General features: G+C 37.7%; 1 protein-coding gene across 14 annotated transcripts in view; it reads right to left on the bottom strand.

Annotated features, from left to right (window-relative positions):
* EBF1 (EBF transcription factor 1) overlaps positions 1 to 16,590 on the bottom strand; it is a 364,337-nt gene that overhangs the window by 109,507 nt on the left and 238,240 nt on the right. For all 14 annotated transcript variants that reach the window (XM_070933822.1, XM_070933827.1, XM_070933830.1 and 11 more), the window contains one exon: positions 2,867 to 2,948. In XM_070933822.1, the coding sequence (XP_070789923.1) occupies positions 2,867 to 2,948 (82 nt within the window). The remainder of the gene's footprint in view (positions 1 to 2,866; positions 2,949 to 16,590) is intronic.

Here is a 16,590-nt window from a genome sequence, read left to right as displayed (position 1 = left end):
AGCTGATCAGAGATCTTTCGCAGCAATCTGTCATTCATCCAGATAGCATATGAAGAGACTGGAGCACCCAATTGGGATGTGAAAGACACCTCCTCCTGTTTCTATTGATCCATGTAGGAATCCAACCAATCAAAGACTTGAAGACACTGAGGGAGATGGGGGCAAGATTGCATTTTCTTCATTTCCTATGTCTAATAACATGGCCCAGGAAGAGAAGCAAGAATACTGGAAATGAACAAAGTGCTACCGAGATGTTGGCAGCTGGAATGGATCTGATTTTTTGATAATGAAATATGAAATAGTCCTGACAAAAGATGAGAAGTACATCAAAGGAACTGGACAAAATGTGAAAGGCAGCTTGCAAATTCTATGGAGACTTCAAACTGAGTGCTGTGGGGAGTGCTCAAGACACCTAAGACATATAATATTAAAGTTAAATCATGCATTAAAACTGCATCAACAGCAGCTAGAATCACTAACAATCCAACTCAAAAGGCTTCAGTGAAGAGCAAAGTCATACTCTTTCCTTCAAGTCAAAGAATGTGGGAGCCAAGAGCAATTGCCAAGAAAACTTCCTTTTAGAGAATTTGACATGCCTTCAGTGTATGAGAAAGAACAATGCTCTGAAATTTATAGCATCTTTAAGACAGCATCCTGTTGAATTCAGTACTTATACAGCTTCTTACAATAAGGCACATTCTCAGATAATTGGACATTAAATCATTTACGGCTTTAAAGTGCAATGTAAACATAATTATAAGTACTATATTTATATACAACTTTATCAGGAAAACTCATAGAAACATATACACACATACACAAATGCCCACATACATTTTGGTAATTTTTCAAATTATTGTCTTCCTTATCATCTATACTATGAAAATAAAAAAATACAGAGCTAAGAGATTAATCCTATGCATTTTTACTCAGAAAGCCACAGGGTTTCTTCTTGGTAACAGAGTAACCCCATATATGTCTTTGACAGAGTAATCCTATGACTAATACCTGAAGTCTTCATTCTTAATTTATCTTCTCCCATAAAACAATATTAAATAAAAACATTAAATTATTGATTAAGAAAAATATGAGTTTCAGGCAGTCCTAACCCTGCCCCACAATTCTACTTTTGTTATATTTTATTATTTATAACATTTATATTGCTGTCCATCTTATATTGAGCTCAGATCAGGAGACAAGGTGACTATGTTTATATATCCCAATAAGATCACAATATAATGATTGTATTGTTCTATCCTGTATTATAGAGATGTATGGTTTTTAATTTCTATTTATTTATTTATTTATTTATTTATTTATTTATTTATTTTTCATCTTTATTATTTTTACAAATAACTGAAGGAGAACATATCCAACACCCCTTCCTCCTCCTATTTCCCCCTATGAGATGAATTGGGCTGAGAGAGTGACTGGCTCAAGGTCACCCAGCTGATCTTCATTGCTAAGGTAGGACTTGAACTCAGGGTCTCCTGCTTTCTAGCCTGGTACTTTAACCACTAGACCAAACTGGTTCTCAAAAGTACAAACTATCTTTAAGCCCCCACCCACAAAACCCTATGAAAAAGTAAGTTTTAGTTCATATTAAAGGCTTAAACATATCTTGTAATACTACAAAAGGCAGTCCTCTGAATAAATTGCATAAGGGAGGTAAGATCTTTTCCTTGAAAAAGTTCTCTTAATATGCCAGAAACCAAAAGGGTCTATGATTTAATCACTGTAGCTGTTTTGGATCACATTACTTCATAGAAAGCCAGACGTTTTTCTGCTGGAATAGTATTATATTAAAGAAATGCAAAAACATGAAAATTAGCCAGGATTATTCAAGGGGGTAGAGGCTACGTGCTTAGGAATGCTGGGTTCATATATATCTAACTCCCTACAAGGATGTCAAAGTCATTTGCATGCAGGTGTGAACTGTTTATTTTGTCTAATGTATCTGTTCTACTCGGTTATATCCTCTGTTCTGTCCTGAAGAGCCTTTCCAAAGAGCCTATTTTTTTATGTCTTGCAGATCAAGTGGAAGGATTTTAGACTAATTGCACAAGGGTTCTGATTTGCCTGCGGTCCATGAGTCAAACAATGAAATAAATTTGATTCAATCTCACTGCCTAGGGCAGCAAAAGTGAGCATACTAGACTTAAATGTCTAGTGGAATTGGCCTAAATTATTAGATCACATCTTTATACATCTAGTCTAATCTATTTTTCAATTCTTCTAAGATCTGTTGTGTTTGTTTGATTTATATGTTGCTGTTTTAAGAATTATTTGATCCTGTGCAGGTAATCCTAGCTTAATAACAATAATTAAGACAGACAACTCTGTCGCTAAGACCACGCCAACTTACAATGGCAGCTGCAGCAATTCCTGTTGCAGTTGTTAAGTTAATTCTGTATAGTCATTATGTGTTAAATCACATGATCGCCAATTATGACCTCTTGTCAACTTCTCCATTGACTTTGTTGTCAGAAGCTGACCGTGAAGATCACAATTTTTATCATGTGACTGTGGGATGCTGCAAAGGTCGCAATTGCAAACCAGTCATCAAGCATCTGAATTGCAGTTGTCGGATTGCCAGCTTGTTGTCATGGCTGAAATTATGAAGACTAGTCATAAGGCCATTCAGTATTGTCCTAACTTCTAATGGTTGTTGACTGGTCAGTAAACGAGGGCTACCTGTATGGTCATTGATAATTCTCGGGCTGAAATTCTAAAGTGCTTCCCAAATGTTAGCTAAAAACTTGCACAAAGCATGCACAAATAAAATAGCTAGGTTACCTGGCTGAAATTTTTCTTAGCTCATATTTTCAAAAAGAGATTGATCAAATAGGTAGGAAGTGTCACTAACCTGAAATCTCCGCATGTCTCGAGGATTTCCTGCATTTTTTAAGCAGTTCTGGTTACATTTAAGAAAAAATTTCAAGAAGAACCTGTTGGAAAAAAGATAATTTGTTTAGTATATTCACTCAATATTTGTTTTGCTTAATTGCTAATATATATATATATATATATATATATATATATATATATATATATATATATTCAGTGTATGCATCTTTAAACACATTCTTGGAACTCGAGGCAGATGGCAAAGAAACAGGAGAAACAGGCAATCCATCCCATAGGTGTCTCTTTGCTGGAATTTGCAGGGACAGGCAGTTTTATATTGTGAAGTTCCATCCAATTTCATTTATAATTAGGTATGACAAAATAATCCATTCTCACTGCCACAAAACACTCTAACTTTCACAAAGGGCGCACTTCCATACCAATACCAATACTATGCCAATAAAGCAGTTTGAAAGCAGTGTGATCATTTTTTTTTCTTCAAAATTCAAAATACTAAAAACACATGGGGAACAGCAAGAACCAATTAATATCCACCTTCAACTGACCAATAGGATAGGGCCATTTAATATCATCCAATCGTGTTCCTGTCTCGCAAACTTTCATAGAAACTTTCATAGAACAAAAAAATGCCTTTCCTCCCAATTCCATTTCTACAACCAGGCACTCTTCCCAGTTTTTCCAACCCTGACTGCCTGTTTTCTACAATAGCTTGAAGGGGGAAGAGAAATACATTCTCAACCATGCCTATACACAAGAGCAAAATGCTGAAGTTGCAGGATAAGAATGCCTTCAATGGGAGAAGAAATTGCTTGCAAAATCCATAGGGCTATACAGTGGTGGGATTCAAAAATTTTTACTACCCCTACTGTGGCTTGGTGGGCATGGCACGGGAAGGATACTATAAAATCTCCATTCACACCCCATTCCAGGGGAAGGTTACTGCAAAATCCCCATTTCCTCCTGATCAGCTGGGACTCGGGAGGCAGAGAATAGATGGGGCAGGGCCAGTCAGAGGTGGTAATTACCGGTTCTCCGAACTACTCAAAATTTCCACTACCGGTTCTCCAGAACTTATCAGAACCTGCTGAATATCATATCTGGGACTATAGCAGTAACAAACCAAAAATCAGCTTTGTTTTGCTTTCAGACAAAGTGGTATCAAACAGGAAAACAATACAACCCAACTCTTGAGCCTGGATGACAATGTGGGAATACTGGGGTTCAGAGCTAAATTGGCAAAAAGAACCTTATGGATGCACTTAAATTCTAACTTCTATTATCTGGCCAAGTAGGAGAAGTAAGGTAGGGAATGTAATTGAAGCTGACTGGGAGGACTTCACCTTTGGATAAATGAGTACACATCCCATGTGTTACCAAAGCAACAAGTGCGGGGGGGGGGGGGTGTTGAATTGTGTATAATATGATTCACAAGAGCAAGAAATTCCACCATATATTGTGGCCCTTTTAAGAAAAGAAAATATGGGTCCCATATTATAGGCTGGATAAAATGGTGGCATCTATGCCCTAAGCATCACACTTAGAATAAAGAGAATAAATCAATATGTAGAAATCACTGAGGATAGCAAGAAAAGAGATGCCAAATAAATTCTGGGTGTGGCAAGGAGTGGGGAAATACTCTTAAATATCTACAGTATATTAAGTATACAGTATGTATTCTTTCCAAGAGCTCAGCCAAACAAAAGCTGAAAAAAAGCCAACTATCATGAAGCTCTCACATGGCAAGTTTTCTTTTAATTAAGGCTGTCATTACATTAAAGGTTGCAGTCAATTAGTTGTGTTACTTTTAACCTATTAATCAATCAACTGACTATTTAAAAGACATACTGCAGTTTGCATTGTCTCAATAAAGAGTGTATTCTTGGAGTTGTCATTGAACCTAACAGAAATTTTGAATCTTTCTATGTGCCGAAGCTAGCAGATTGTTTTCGATACGGACTACCCTATTCAACATCCTAAATGAAAGTGCTTTTAAAAACTGAACTTTGGACTTAGTCTTAATCAGGAAGGTTGATGTTCAATAGAATTGGGATAGAAACAGAGCATATACTTTAGAAGTTCCTTCCAAAAGAGAGCTAGTTAGCTGTTTTTGTGGCTGATTTTAAGATGACTTTAAAAACAAAAAGTCATATAAAAACATATTGCGGTTAGCAATATGAATCTATATTTTATTGCAACTGGTTTATTTTGGAATTTTTGTTTAAAGATACTGTACTTCTTTAAACTTTACTTTTGTATAAAGCATGAGTTAAATTATTTGGTAAAAGCTGAATGTGTGCCTGTGTGAGCACACACATATCGATAAAAATAATGATTTATAAATAAAATATTTTTCCAAAGCTGTTAAATCAAGCTGAATCAAAATTCTTATCAAAACTTGCATGATGAACATTTAAGAAAATCAGCTGTGGTCTTCAAACTAAAATAAGGACGTGAAAATAAATATATTTATCTTTGTTCTTGGAAACAGCAAATGTTTAAATGAACAATACTTTTTAAGTTCTTGACTCTGTAAAAATCACTGAAATCATTTTATAACCCATATTTCTTCAGAAACAGAAGACATATTTTACCAAAGAGATAAACAATAGGAAGTGTCTTCCTCAATGTTCTGCATTAATAAGCCATAAAAACAAAAACTTGAAGAAAATTGGCCTCACATTTTGGACATTTTCCATAAAAGTAAAAACAAAGAGATATATCAAACTTATTTTTATTTTTTTTAGAAATAAGTTAAACCATATCAAAAAAAAATATCGCCATAAGTAGGAAAGGTCATGACATATTTGGAATAATTGTTGATTCAAAAATGTACAGCCAATTTACTTCGGGCACAATTCGCCAGGAATGTCTTGTGCAAGACATAAATGCTATTGAAATAAATATGAAGTTAACAATATGTGTTCGGCTCTCAAACTGGTCTCATTCATAAAAAAATAGACCAACTATGAAGAAGTTTCTCATTTGTTTTGCCTCTTATCGTAAATCTATAGCGACAACAAAAGAATTTTAGGGAAAATAATAACATGCCATCCTAATCCTTTATATGACTATTATTCATCTTCCACAGCAGGGGTCTCCAACCCCCATGACCTATTCTGAACTGGGCTGCGCAAGTGGTGGTCCCGCAAGCACTCATGTGCATGCAGCTTGACTTGCACAACATGCACATGCAGCTCAACTTGTGCAAGTCAAGATGCATGCATGTGTGCATGTGCGCCAGCCTGCCACTCATGTGGCCAGTCTGGAGGGTGGGGAGAGGGAAACTGGGCCACATGACTGGCCCCCCAGACAGGCCACCATAGCCACAAAGATTGGGGACCACTGTTCCAGTGGATAGACTGTTCAAATATGTTTTTAAATTATAATTAGAAAATGATGACATCCTTCCGAGGTGGGTAAAATGAGGACCCAAATTGTTGGGGGCAATATGCTGACTCTGTAAACTGCTTAGAGAGGGCTGTAAAGCACTATGAAACGGTATACAAGCCTAAGTGCTATTGCTATTGCTAAATATGTTGAAAGGGCATGAAATACAAAACAAAACTCTAAGATGGCTCAGACACTCCATTCCATTTATTTGTTATGAGTTTTGTCTACCTCCTGAAATCAAAAGGACTCTAGGTAGCTTACAACTGACATAAAGAATACAGTACATACCAATATAATAAGTAAAAGAATAATCAAATTTAGCTTCAATTTAAATTAAATATTAAAATAAGCAGATAATATTTACTGAATATGGCACCAGTTGTTATAATTAAAACCCAAAGAAGTCATGTTTTCATCTGCTTCTGGAAGGCCAGCTGGAGAAGCAGAGGCCACTTTCATATTATTTCCCAGAATAATAGAATAGGAATGTGTCTACCACATGGGTGGGAGTTGAGCTAACAGAGATATTTTTTTCCCATTACACCCATTTAATGTAATTTTAATAGCAACAGCAATAGTACTTAGACTTATATACTGCTTCATAGTGCTTTATATCCCTCTCTAAGCTGTTTACACAGTCAGCATATTGCCCCCAACAATCTAAAAGAATAGGATTATTCTTTTACTTATTATATTGGTATGTACTGTATTCTTTATGTCATTTTACCAACCTTGGAAAGATGGAAGGCTGAGTCAACTTTGAGCCTGGTGAGATTCAATCTGCCAAACTGCTGGCAGCTGGTGATCAGCAGAAGTAGCCTGCAGTACTGCACTCTAACCATTGCACCACCGCGGCTCATATAATATATCATATTATATTATTATAATATAATAATATCAGAAAACAGTTGACATTGTTCAAAGAGAAATCAAGGAACCGTCTCTGAATTGAACTTTTTAAAAAAGTATGATGTCTGTATTCATGCAATATAGTCAGCTGAATAGGGATTAGAAAAGCTTTGTTTCCTCCCGCCTTTTTTTTTAAAGGTGTGTTACTACTTGTCCCATCAAGCAAAATATGGCCATCGTTAGTTGAAATCTGGCATGAGTTAACTATTGGGGTGGCTGTCTATGGTGGGGGAAGAGCTTTCTCTCCTGGCCAGCTGCGGGAGGCTTGACTCTGAATGTGTGGAAAGAACTGTCAGCACAAATCCTGGCATCTAAAGTCCAGACAACTGCTTGCCACCAAGCGGTGGTCTGTACTGGTGCCAAAACGGATTTGGGAAGATAAGCAAATAGGACATTAATTCTGCCAAACAAAAAATTTGAAAGGGAGAAGCAAAGAGATTTGTATGTTGAGGATAAGCACTTGATGGCTCTCCTGTCAACAGTCCATCATTTAGCTCGCCAACTATGAAGGGCATGGACATTAGATCCCTTTTGCCCTAAACTGGCCCTGCCATGTGGAATGCAGGCAAAATCCTGAGATCCCTCTGCTGCTTGCTGACATGGAAAGCTTGACCATCTGTCAGGAGGCAAAGATGTCCCTGTCAACTGATGCCTGCCCAGAGCCTCTGACAGGCCCTTATGAGGCAAAGTCTCTCAGAAGCCCTTGTTCTTTGGGGAAAAGGCTGCTTTGCCCCAGAGATTTGCTGGAGGATTCTTCAGAGTTTTCCAAAATGTAGAAGCCAAGCAGCTGACCATTTTGGCCTGCCCTTCCCAAAAGGAATAGGTTACCAAGAAGGAGAGGTAGAGAGCTAGATGGAACAGTTAAAAATAATTTTAAGTCAGAGGCAAGCACATGTTTTGAAACAGCCTGTGCAAATACAAGGAAGATTTATATAAAAGTCTGGGGCATATGCACTTGTGCTAGTGCAGGAAGCAGATAAAATCCCAATATTCTTTTATTTCATAAAGTTCTAACTCTATTCCCTTTAAACACACACACACACACGCACACGCACACGCACACGCACGCACACACAAACAGGGATCTTTTTATGAAGTATCCTAAGCATTGAGGAGTTACCCATTTTGCAATGATCATTATTTCAAGGTAGATTATTACCCTTTATTAGAAAAGAAAAAGAAAAATATGAAAAGGAGGATCCAAGCCGAAGATGAGTGGGTGGAACCAGAATAAATTTGCATTGAGTGTTAAGTTGGAGATAGGAGAAAAGAAAGTCTATACTTATATAAATTTTAACGGGATATTTTTTAATGAATTCTTTATGTGTAGATGCAAGTTTGACATGTAGGGGTACACATTCTCCCCTCAACTAATCAGAAGTGGATAAACATTCAAGTTGTATTTAACTGCACCCTCCATCTTTCATCCACCAGAAGTGAATAGAAAAGCCATCCTTTCTCTTATATGGCTTGCTGTTCCTCCAAATCTCTGGAGCAGTCTCAAGGGGTGCAAAGGACTGCAGAAATTGGGGAGAATTACTGAGAAAGACCCCGACTTTTTTTTTTTTTTTTTTGCTTATGGGAGCTTGTGCTGAATCAAAAATGAATGGAAATATATTATTGTATGTAATTGTGTGTAAATGTCTGGGGATACCCACTATAATTGCAGTGCTTAGGAGTATCAGTAGAAGATTAATACCTAGTTTAGAATTTAGCTATCTACTAGCTTTCATGAATCCTGAATGTTCTGATATAATTCTTGGCACATCCAAACCAAATTAAAACAAAAAAGATTTTGAAATGGATAGTCAGAAAACATGTTTTAGAAATCTGCACTATTTTGAATGAAAATACATTTTTAATTTAATACTGAATTTCTGGGCAGGGTGGTTTTTTTTTTTTAAATGCAGGAGATGTGATTAGAAAAGAACTTACAGATTGATACTTGGCAATGTAACATGGGCCAAAACAGGGTTAATAATCTATCTTGAAATTCTGAACATTGCAAAATGGGAAATGAAATCTTTAGTAAACTCTTCCAAATTTTAAAACATCTGACCAAACCTTGTACATCTTACTTCTTTTGTTAAATACCATCTTACTGAATTTTCAGAATACAGCAATTTCAAGTCAAACACAGGTTATGATTTCCAGAAATTTAAATAAGTCACTTTGCTACAAACAAGGATTACAGTTGTGTGAAAATAATTCCTATACAATTCAAAATGATATAATTTAAGACACGGCATATAGAAGGCAATACTGTAAAGCTGCAATCATATGCCTATATTTAACTGAAGGAGTTGTCATAAATAAAATATTTATTTTATTATTTTATTTGCAGGTGGAGGTTTGCATTATATGCAAGTGTTCTGTCTGTAATTGAAAGATAAATATAAGCAAATCCTAAGCACCACTAAAATACTTTTAGGCTATAGATAGAAGGATTCCAAAGAGTTGCATTGGTTATTAAGATTGCCAAAATCAGAGACCTGGATAGGGCCAAATATAGATCAATGGTCCCATGAACCTTTGACTACAGCAACTACTGAAAAATGTCTTTGATGAAAAGGAGTTCCAGGATACAGCTGAAAATATTTGGCAGGACTTTTTTCTTTCTTTGCCCTCCTTGGGGACTGAGAAGATATTTGTGGCTTGGGCTTACACGATGCTCTGAAGAGAATCTTAAAAATATCTGCTCTTTTCTAGCTTCCAGTTCTAAGCTTTTCTCATCTCATTCTTCTCTCATTCTCTTCCACTACGCATTTTTCAGAAATTATTATTCTTATCCAAAACCTATTATGTAGTTGTGGGAAGTGAGCAAGATAGATGAAAGAAAGCTGATGAAGAATCTAATAGATTGGAAAAGATATGCCTTTTATAGTATTGTTACATTTCCATAAAATGGGGAATTAAAGAAAATTAGAAATATGTCATGTGTTTCCCAAATATTTCAAAAACAGAATATTTTTGTATCACCTGAATTATTCTTCTTAAGACAATTTGCAGGGGCTTAACTGAATGGGCTGGTTCCATTTATCAGCAAAATTTTGAAGATATTATAGTTTTCAAATTACTTTTATCATACTATCATAACCAAAGGGAATGGTATGCTGAAGTACACATTTCTCAGAATAGCAATATATGAATAAGAACTAGAAAATGACTGATATTTGCCTGCTCGTTCAAACTTCCTGTACCTCAACAAGATATAAAATATCTGAAATGGCCCCTCAGAAGGCCTAAAAACAAAATACTAAGCACTGGAAAACAGTAACTTCAGCATTAATCATTTCAACTTATTCTTTTTCACATCAAAAACCACTGAAATTTTCTACAAGTGACATCATGATAGGCAAATACATGAAGCAATGTTTGAAGAAAAAATAAAAATTAAGAAGGGAAAAAGCACGATTTTGACTCCAATTTTGAGGTCTTTTGGGTCAGTACTAATAACAGGTGTTCCATATTCTTGGAGGAATAGTGTGATAAGTGAATAAATCAATGGGTTCCGAAATGTTTGAAACTAATATACATAAAAGTCACTTCCTCAATCTTTTTCCTCAACAACAGTGGATCAGTTGAGTGCAAAGTCACAACTGGCTAGAGGAACCAAATTTCTCCAGCCTCCTCAGCTAGTGCCAATGAATTTTGTTTGGCAACATCTGAAAAATCTGAAGTTTTTTATCCTGGTCCACTCTTCTAAGGTACTGAGAAAATATATCTACATAATGTAAAAATAACATAATTATAGCGTCAATAGATTAACAGAATGGCTAAGGGGTGGTAGCCATGCACATATTACTTTCTGCTGGAAGAAAATAAATTCTTTGTAATAGCTCTTTTATTTTTTTAGGGAAAAAATGTAGAATTTATCATTCTCTGCAATGACCTGTTGTCTACTTGGTATTGCTTAGAATTTAGAACAAGTTTTCATTATTCATTACTAGTTTTTATTTTCATCCTAATCAAATAAGTGCATTTATTCAGTAACTATTGAAGTAACTAGGACTGATACTACTTATTATATTTGTTTCCATGACTTATTTGGATATTAAATATTTATTTTAAGTTACTACTAGAACTCTTCACTTATAGAAGTCATGGATATCAGTCAGGGATACCCCAAACTTTCCATATAAATAAATCATATCTTTTTTTCCCCATTATGATTTTTTTCACTGAGAAAGTTAAGTCTCTATCATGAATTCCTAGCTACCATGAATAATGCTGAGCTGTCAGGAGTAAAGTCATTCAGTGCAACTTTATGTCTGTAATCTGTTCACTTGCTCTGTGTTCACTGATCATTGGTTAATGTAAGTTGGAAAAATGCCAGTTCACAGACGAATGCTAGCGAGATCTGAACATACTGAAAACTGAAATCTGAGATAATACAGCAGCCTCTTTTCAACAAGTCCCTATAGTATAGGTATTGTCCATGGACTGGTATATGTAGAAACATCCATTCTTATTTATATATAAAAAAATAAAGACTTTATATACGAATTTATCAGCAACAGGTTGTGTGCATGAATATCATACAGAGAAACAGATCAGGTTTCCCTTGTACTCAGAGCTACCATAAGCATGTCTTCTTCATCTGTAATTAACATTATCGATCATCTAACAAAAAAATAATTATTGAGGGAAAAAAATCAAGCATCTCTATATCTACAAAATGCTCACTGGTTTTACCAGAAACAATTAGCAGAAGCAATTAAGATTGTTCTCATAGTTTGAATTTATTAATTTCTGATTTATTGTTGTGATTTAACAGTCTATAAATCCTGGGTAATCAGAAAATAAATTGTGCACTTCACATCATCCTCATGCATATTAGCTTTAGTGTTAAGATTCTTATGATATTAAAACTGTCCTGATTCTTCTTTGGAATTAATCAGCAATGAGTATCCAGTTGGTAAAAGGGATGAAATCATACTTTTCCTGTTTTGAAGATAATGGAGAATTATAATTTCAGCATCCTTGCATCTCAGTTTCCAGAGGAAAAGCCAAGTTACTCTGTTGCCACAAAACTAAATCTATATAAATAAAAATGTAAATGTCTGTTTGTACATAACCACACATCTCCGAAAAGTCTTCACCGATTGCTTTCAAATTTTGACACAACGTTGCATTCGACTACGTGCATGTTTTTATATACCTATATTATATACATGTCACACCTGTGACAGGTAAAAACATGAAAAACATTTGAAAACATTGAAAGACATTGACAAACATTGAAAAACAGCGCCATCTGCTGGACGTAAAACCAACATGGTAACCTCCCAGCCCTGATTACGCTCAACAAATTTCTGCTCCTTATATTTAGACTCTCCAAGAAACTGCGCATTTGGAAGGCAGAGACACCCGAGGGCCATATCCTGCCACTAGGCTCGGCAGGTAGGCAGCTGACTCCCCGCCGGGAGGCCCTCGCAGCCAGCACTTCTAGGGATGGGCGGAGCCCGTCCAAGCCTGGCTCTGACCTCCCCCTCTCGCGGCCACACCACGAATAGCCTGGCCCGCTGCTGCTGCCCAACCCCCTCGCCAGCCGCTCTCAGAGCTCCTTCCAAAGAACACCTGGCAACGAGGCTGCCTGGGTCTGCCGAGCGGGAACCCTCCATCCCTCGCCTGGCCCAATTTGTTCCTGGCCCAGCGCTACCACAGGCCCTGACGTCAGAAAAACCAGCTGCTAACCAGTGCTATGCGAATCCGATCGGTGAGCGGGAGATGGAGGCAACTGGAGCCTCGAGTCACCTTTGACCAGTGCTGCCTTTGATTCCCAGGTGGAAGCTCTGGCAGTTCACAGAGCCTACACGAAAATTTCAGCCTCTGGCAGAAAAGGGGCTCCGGGGAGGCTTTGGGGGACAGAAACGGGCAGGAGGGAGGATGGCTGGCCCGCCTTCGTTTCGCCTGGAAGAACGGGGGATTTAATCATTCCCCTGACCTTGGCAGGCGGGGGAAGAGAACTGCCCAGCACGGGTCCAGTGGGGGGAGTGTGGCTCCTGGCTTTGCCGCTTTCTTCCTTTGGGCGTGAAGCCCCAAATCAGCCTCGAACCCCCAATGCACCTCCTCCCTCCCTTCCCTTCCCTGCTATGCGTCTCCCCATCGAGCCCCCAGAGAACATCTGTGTAGGGAGGATGGAGGGGGGCCCCGAGTTTCTGCTCTGGTGCGGTGAGTTGCAAAGGCCTGGCCTGAAAAGGTAAGGGCGATAGCGGGGGATGCAGAAGAGGCCGGGCCAGAGACAGAGATAAACAGAGAGAGAGGGAGAGAGAGACATAGAGAAATACAGAGAGACGGGGGGAGAGAGAGACACACATACAGAGATACAGAGAGAGAGGGTGGGAGATAGAGAGACAGAGAAAGATACAGAGAGAGAGAGACAGACACATAGAGAGATACAGAGGGGGGAAAGAGAGACATAGATACAGAGAGAGGGGAAGAGAGACATAGAGAGATACAGAGAGGGGCGAGAGAGAGAGACATAGAGAGATACAGACGGGGAGAGAGAGAGACATAGAGAGATACAAAGAGAGAGGGGGAGACAGAGAGGGAGGATTTTGTGGTTCCCATTGTTTTTTAGCAACCAGTTCTCTGCCCTAATCACCAGCTGGGTAGGCGTGGCTCGGGGGCTGTCATGTGACTGATGAAAGTGAGTGATGTCAAGTTGGCCACGCTCACCAAATGTTCCTGGAGAGTTTGGAACTTCAGCCTCCCTCTTTTAGCCCAGCGGAAGCACCAGACTGGGCCACAGTAACGCGTGGCCAGGTACAGCTAGTAAATAAATAAAAATCTTCCAGCATTTTCAAAGCTAACATATTTATTTATTAACATATTCATTTATTTATACATAATACATATTTTATAAATAAATAAAAATCTTCCAGCCTCTTAAGGACTAACATATTTTTGTATAACTTTCTGTGTTCTGCAGTGTGATTTATTAAATGTTCTGAGTTGTATCCTGAGCAAAGAACCTATATACATAAGTATAGTTGTAGTAATTAGCACTGTCTGTACCTCTTACATTTTAGTTCCCTTTAATCCCCATTTATAATCATTTCCCAATCTTGTACATATATGTATAACAGAGAGAGACAAAGAATATGTACAACAGAAAAAGAGAATATGCACTGTTCACTTAGATTAAAGCTCCATGCAACTGATTTAGTCCACAAAATCTTATAATAGATGAGCTGATCTTTGAGGCTTCAGGGGACTTTACATTGGCTTTATTCCATATAAGTCAACAATACTGATTTGCTACCATGCCAAGAAGACAAAAATCATGGGAACTCCTTAACTCCCCAAACAGATATTCCCTCCCTTCCTGATATGATTTTGTTCATTCACCATATCTGTCTGTTCAGATATATTTTGGTGTCTGAATATATCAGAATGCACTGTTTAAAATGGTGTGGAAATGTGAAATCTCTGAAGGTCCACATGCAGATAGGAATGAAAGAAACTAGGTATATTGCAGGAATACCTCCTGCTGTCTTCATGGATATCTGCATTCCATCCACAAGAAATGAAGATATAGTACATTGAATGCTCAAAATATGTTTATTTCTTAGGCTATTAAACTAGCAATTTGCAGAAAAACTGTAGAGAGAAAATGCTGGGCCGTGCCCTGTGATTTGTTAACACTGGTACATTTTCTAAGGTCACTTCTTGAACTGATGAAAACAACTTCACAGGGACTAAAACACATATACTCTGGGAGGCCTTTCATGAGGCCTGCAATGGTTCATGAACACTTTCAATGCTTGAATATAATGGCAAAATACATACATATATACATACAGTACACACACAAACATACACACATATATATCTCATTGTCTTCTTACGATCTAGCAATTAGAGCAGTGGTGGAATTCAATTTTTTTTTACTACCGGTTCTGTGGGCGTGGCACGGTGGGTGTGGTGTGACTTGGTGGGCGTAGCTTGGTGGGTGTGGCAGGGGCAGGATACTGCAAAATCTCCATTCCCACCCCACTCCTGGGGGAAGGATATTGCAAAATCTCCATTTCCACCGCACTCTGGGGCCAGCCAGAGGTGGTATTTGCCAGTTCTCTGAACTACTCAAAATTTCCACTACTGGTTTTCCAGAACCTGTCAGAACCTGCTAAATAGCACCCCTGAATTAGAGTCTCAATTGCCCAACATATAATATAGCCTTTTAGAAGCTAAAAGACAGAAGAAAAGGCATATACAGTATTATTTCATGAACTTTTTAATCAAGGCCTGAAGCAGAGGCTGAGGATATAAATGCAATTTATTTCAGCACTACAAATTGTTGGAAGGACCCACCTATTCACTGAAGCAGAAGTTACCCTTGCCCAGAGGCAGCCTTCAACTTTTCTTAGCCTGTTTTCAACAAAGTTTCCAAGCTGTTTTTCTACAGGCTTCAGTGTGCACAGTGCACTGGAGCAGAGCACATCAATTTTTAATCCAACAACAGCTTCTCCGTAAAAAATAAAAAAACATCACTCTATTCCTTTCTTTCAAGAGTTACAAAACTTCACAAAACTTCAGCTCTTTCCTGAAATATTTCCCAAGGTTATATTATCAATCTTGTCAGCATGCCAAATTCAAATGAGAACAGGCCACACAACTTGTTGATGCTGGACCTAAAGCCAGAATATTACAAAGGAGAGACATGAACAATTTGATAGTGGGGTTTACATCTTATTTCCCCTAATTTAACCGTAATAATCCATGTTCTGATTTTTACCATGATTTTCCTATCAAGATGTAATGACAGACAGTGGACAGAGAGAGTAGTAGGGTTAATATGTTAATATGTTTCTTTCTATTTGTAATATTTATGTATTTAGTTAGGAACTGCCTTAAGCAGGAGCTGTTTGTAAAAAGCACATACAGCTGCATTAGGAAGGGAAAGGAAAGAAAGCAAACACATTAATGCCACTTGAAGCTTACTGGATCAAATACAGCATTATTATTTTTATTATTGCTTTCTGAGCTCTCAGGATTAGGGCAAGAGAATCCATAAATAATATTTCCATACAAAGTGGCATTATTTTCCACAAGATAACCTTGAATTGGTTAATTTGCTGGTGGGGAGGAGGAACATCAAAATAAATGTGATCTGATGTGATCTGGGAAATAAGTCAGTAGACCATCAAGCTCAAAATCTGGACGGAGCAGTTTTGTATAGTCAAAGGAAGTACCTGCACTTAGAGTCACCTGGAAGTAGATTCATTCCAAAGAATGAGCATAATCCCCAAAACTAGACATTTCTACAGTAAGGGACTCAATAATGCCATAGAAAAGCAAGAAGATTAGTTTTGCTGTCATACTCCTGTGCAGTTAAAACAGTGAAGACTTAGTTCAAGCTGTGTAGGTATTGCTCTTCAGGAAATAAGGAGTTATTGCTTTAGCAGAGATGGTGACAGG

The sequence above is a fragment of the Pituophis catenifer genome, unplaced genomic scaffold (genome assembly GCF_029215685.1).
Source record: "Pituophis catenifer annectens isolate HBS135680 unplaced genomic scaffold, rPitCat1.0.hap2 SCAF_2, whole genome shotgun sequence".
Lineage (NCBI taxonomy): Eukaryota > Metazoa > Chordata > Lepidosauria > Squamata > Colubridae > Pituophis > Pituophis catenifer.
The sequence above is the reverse complement of the archived record's forward strand: the minus strand, read 5'-3'. Positions and strand labels throughout refer to the sequence as shown.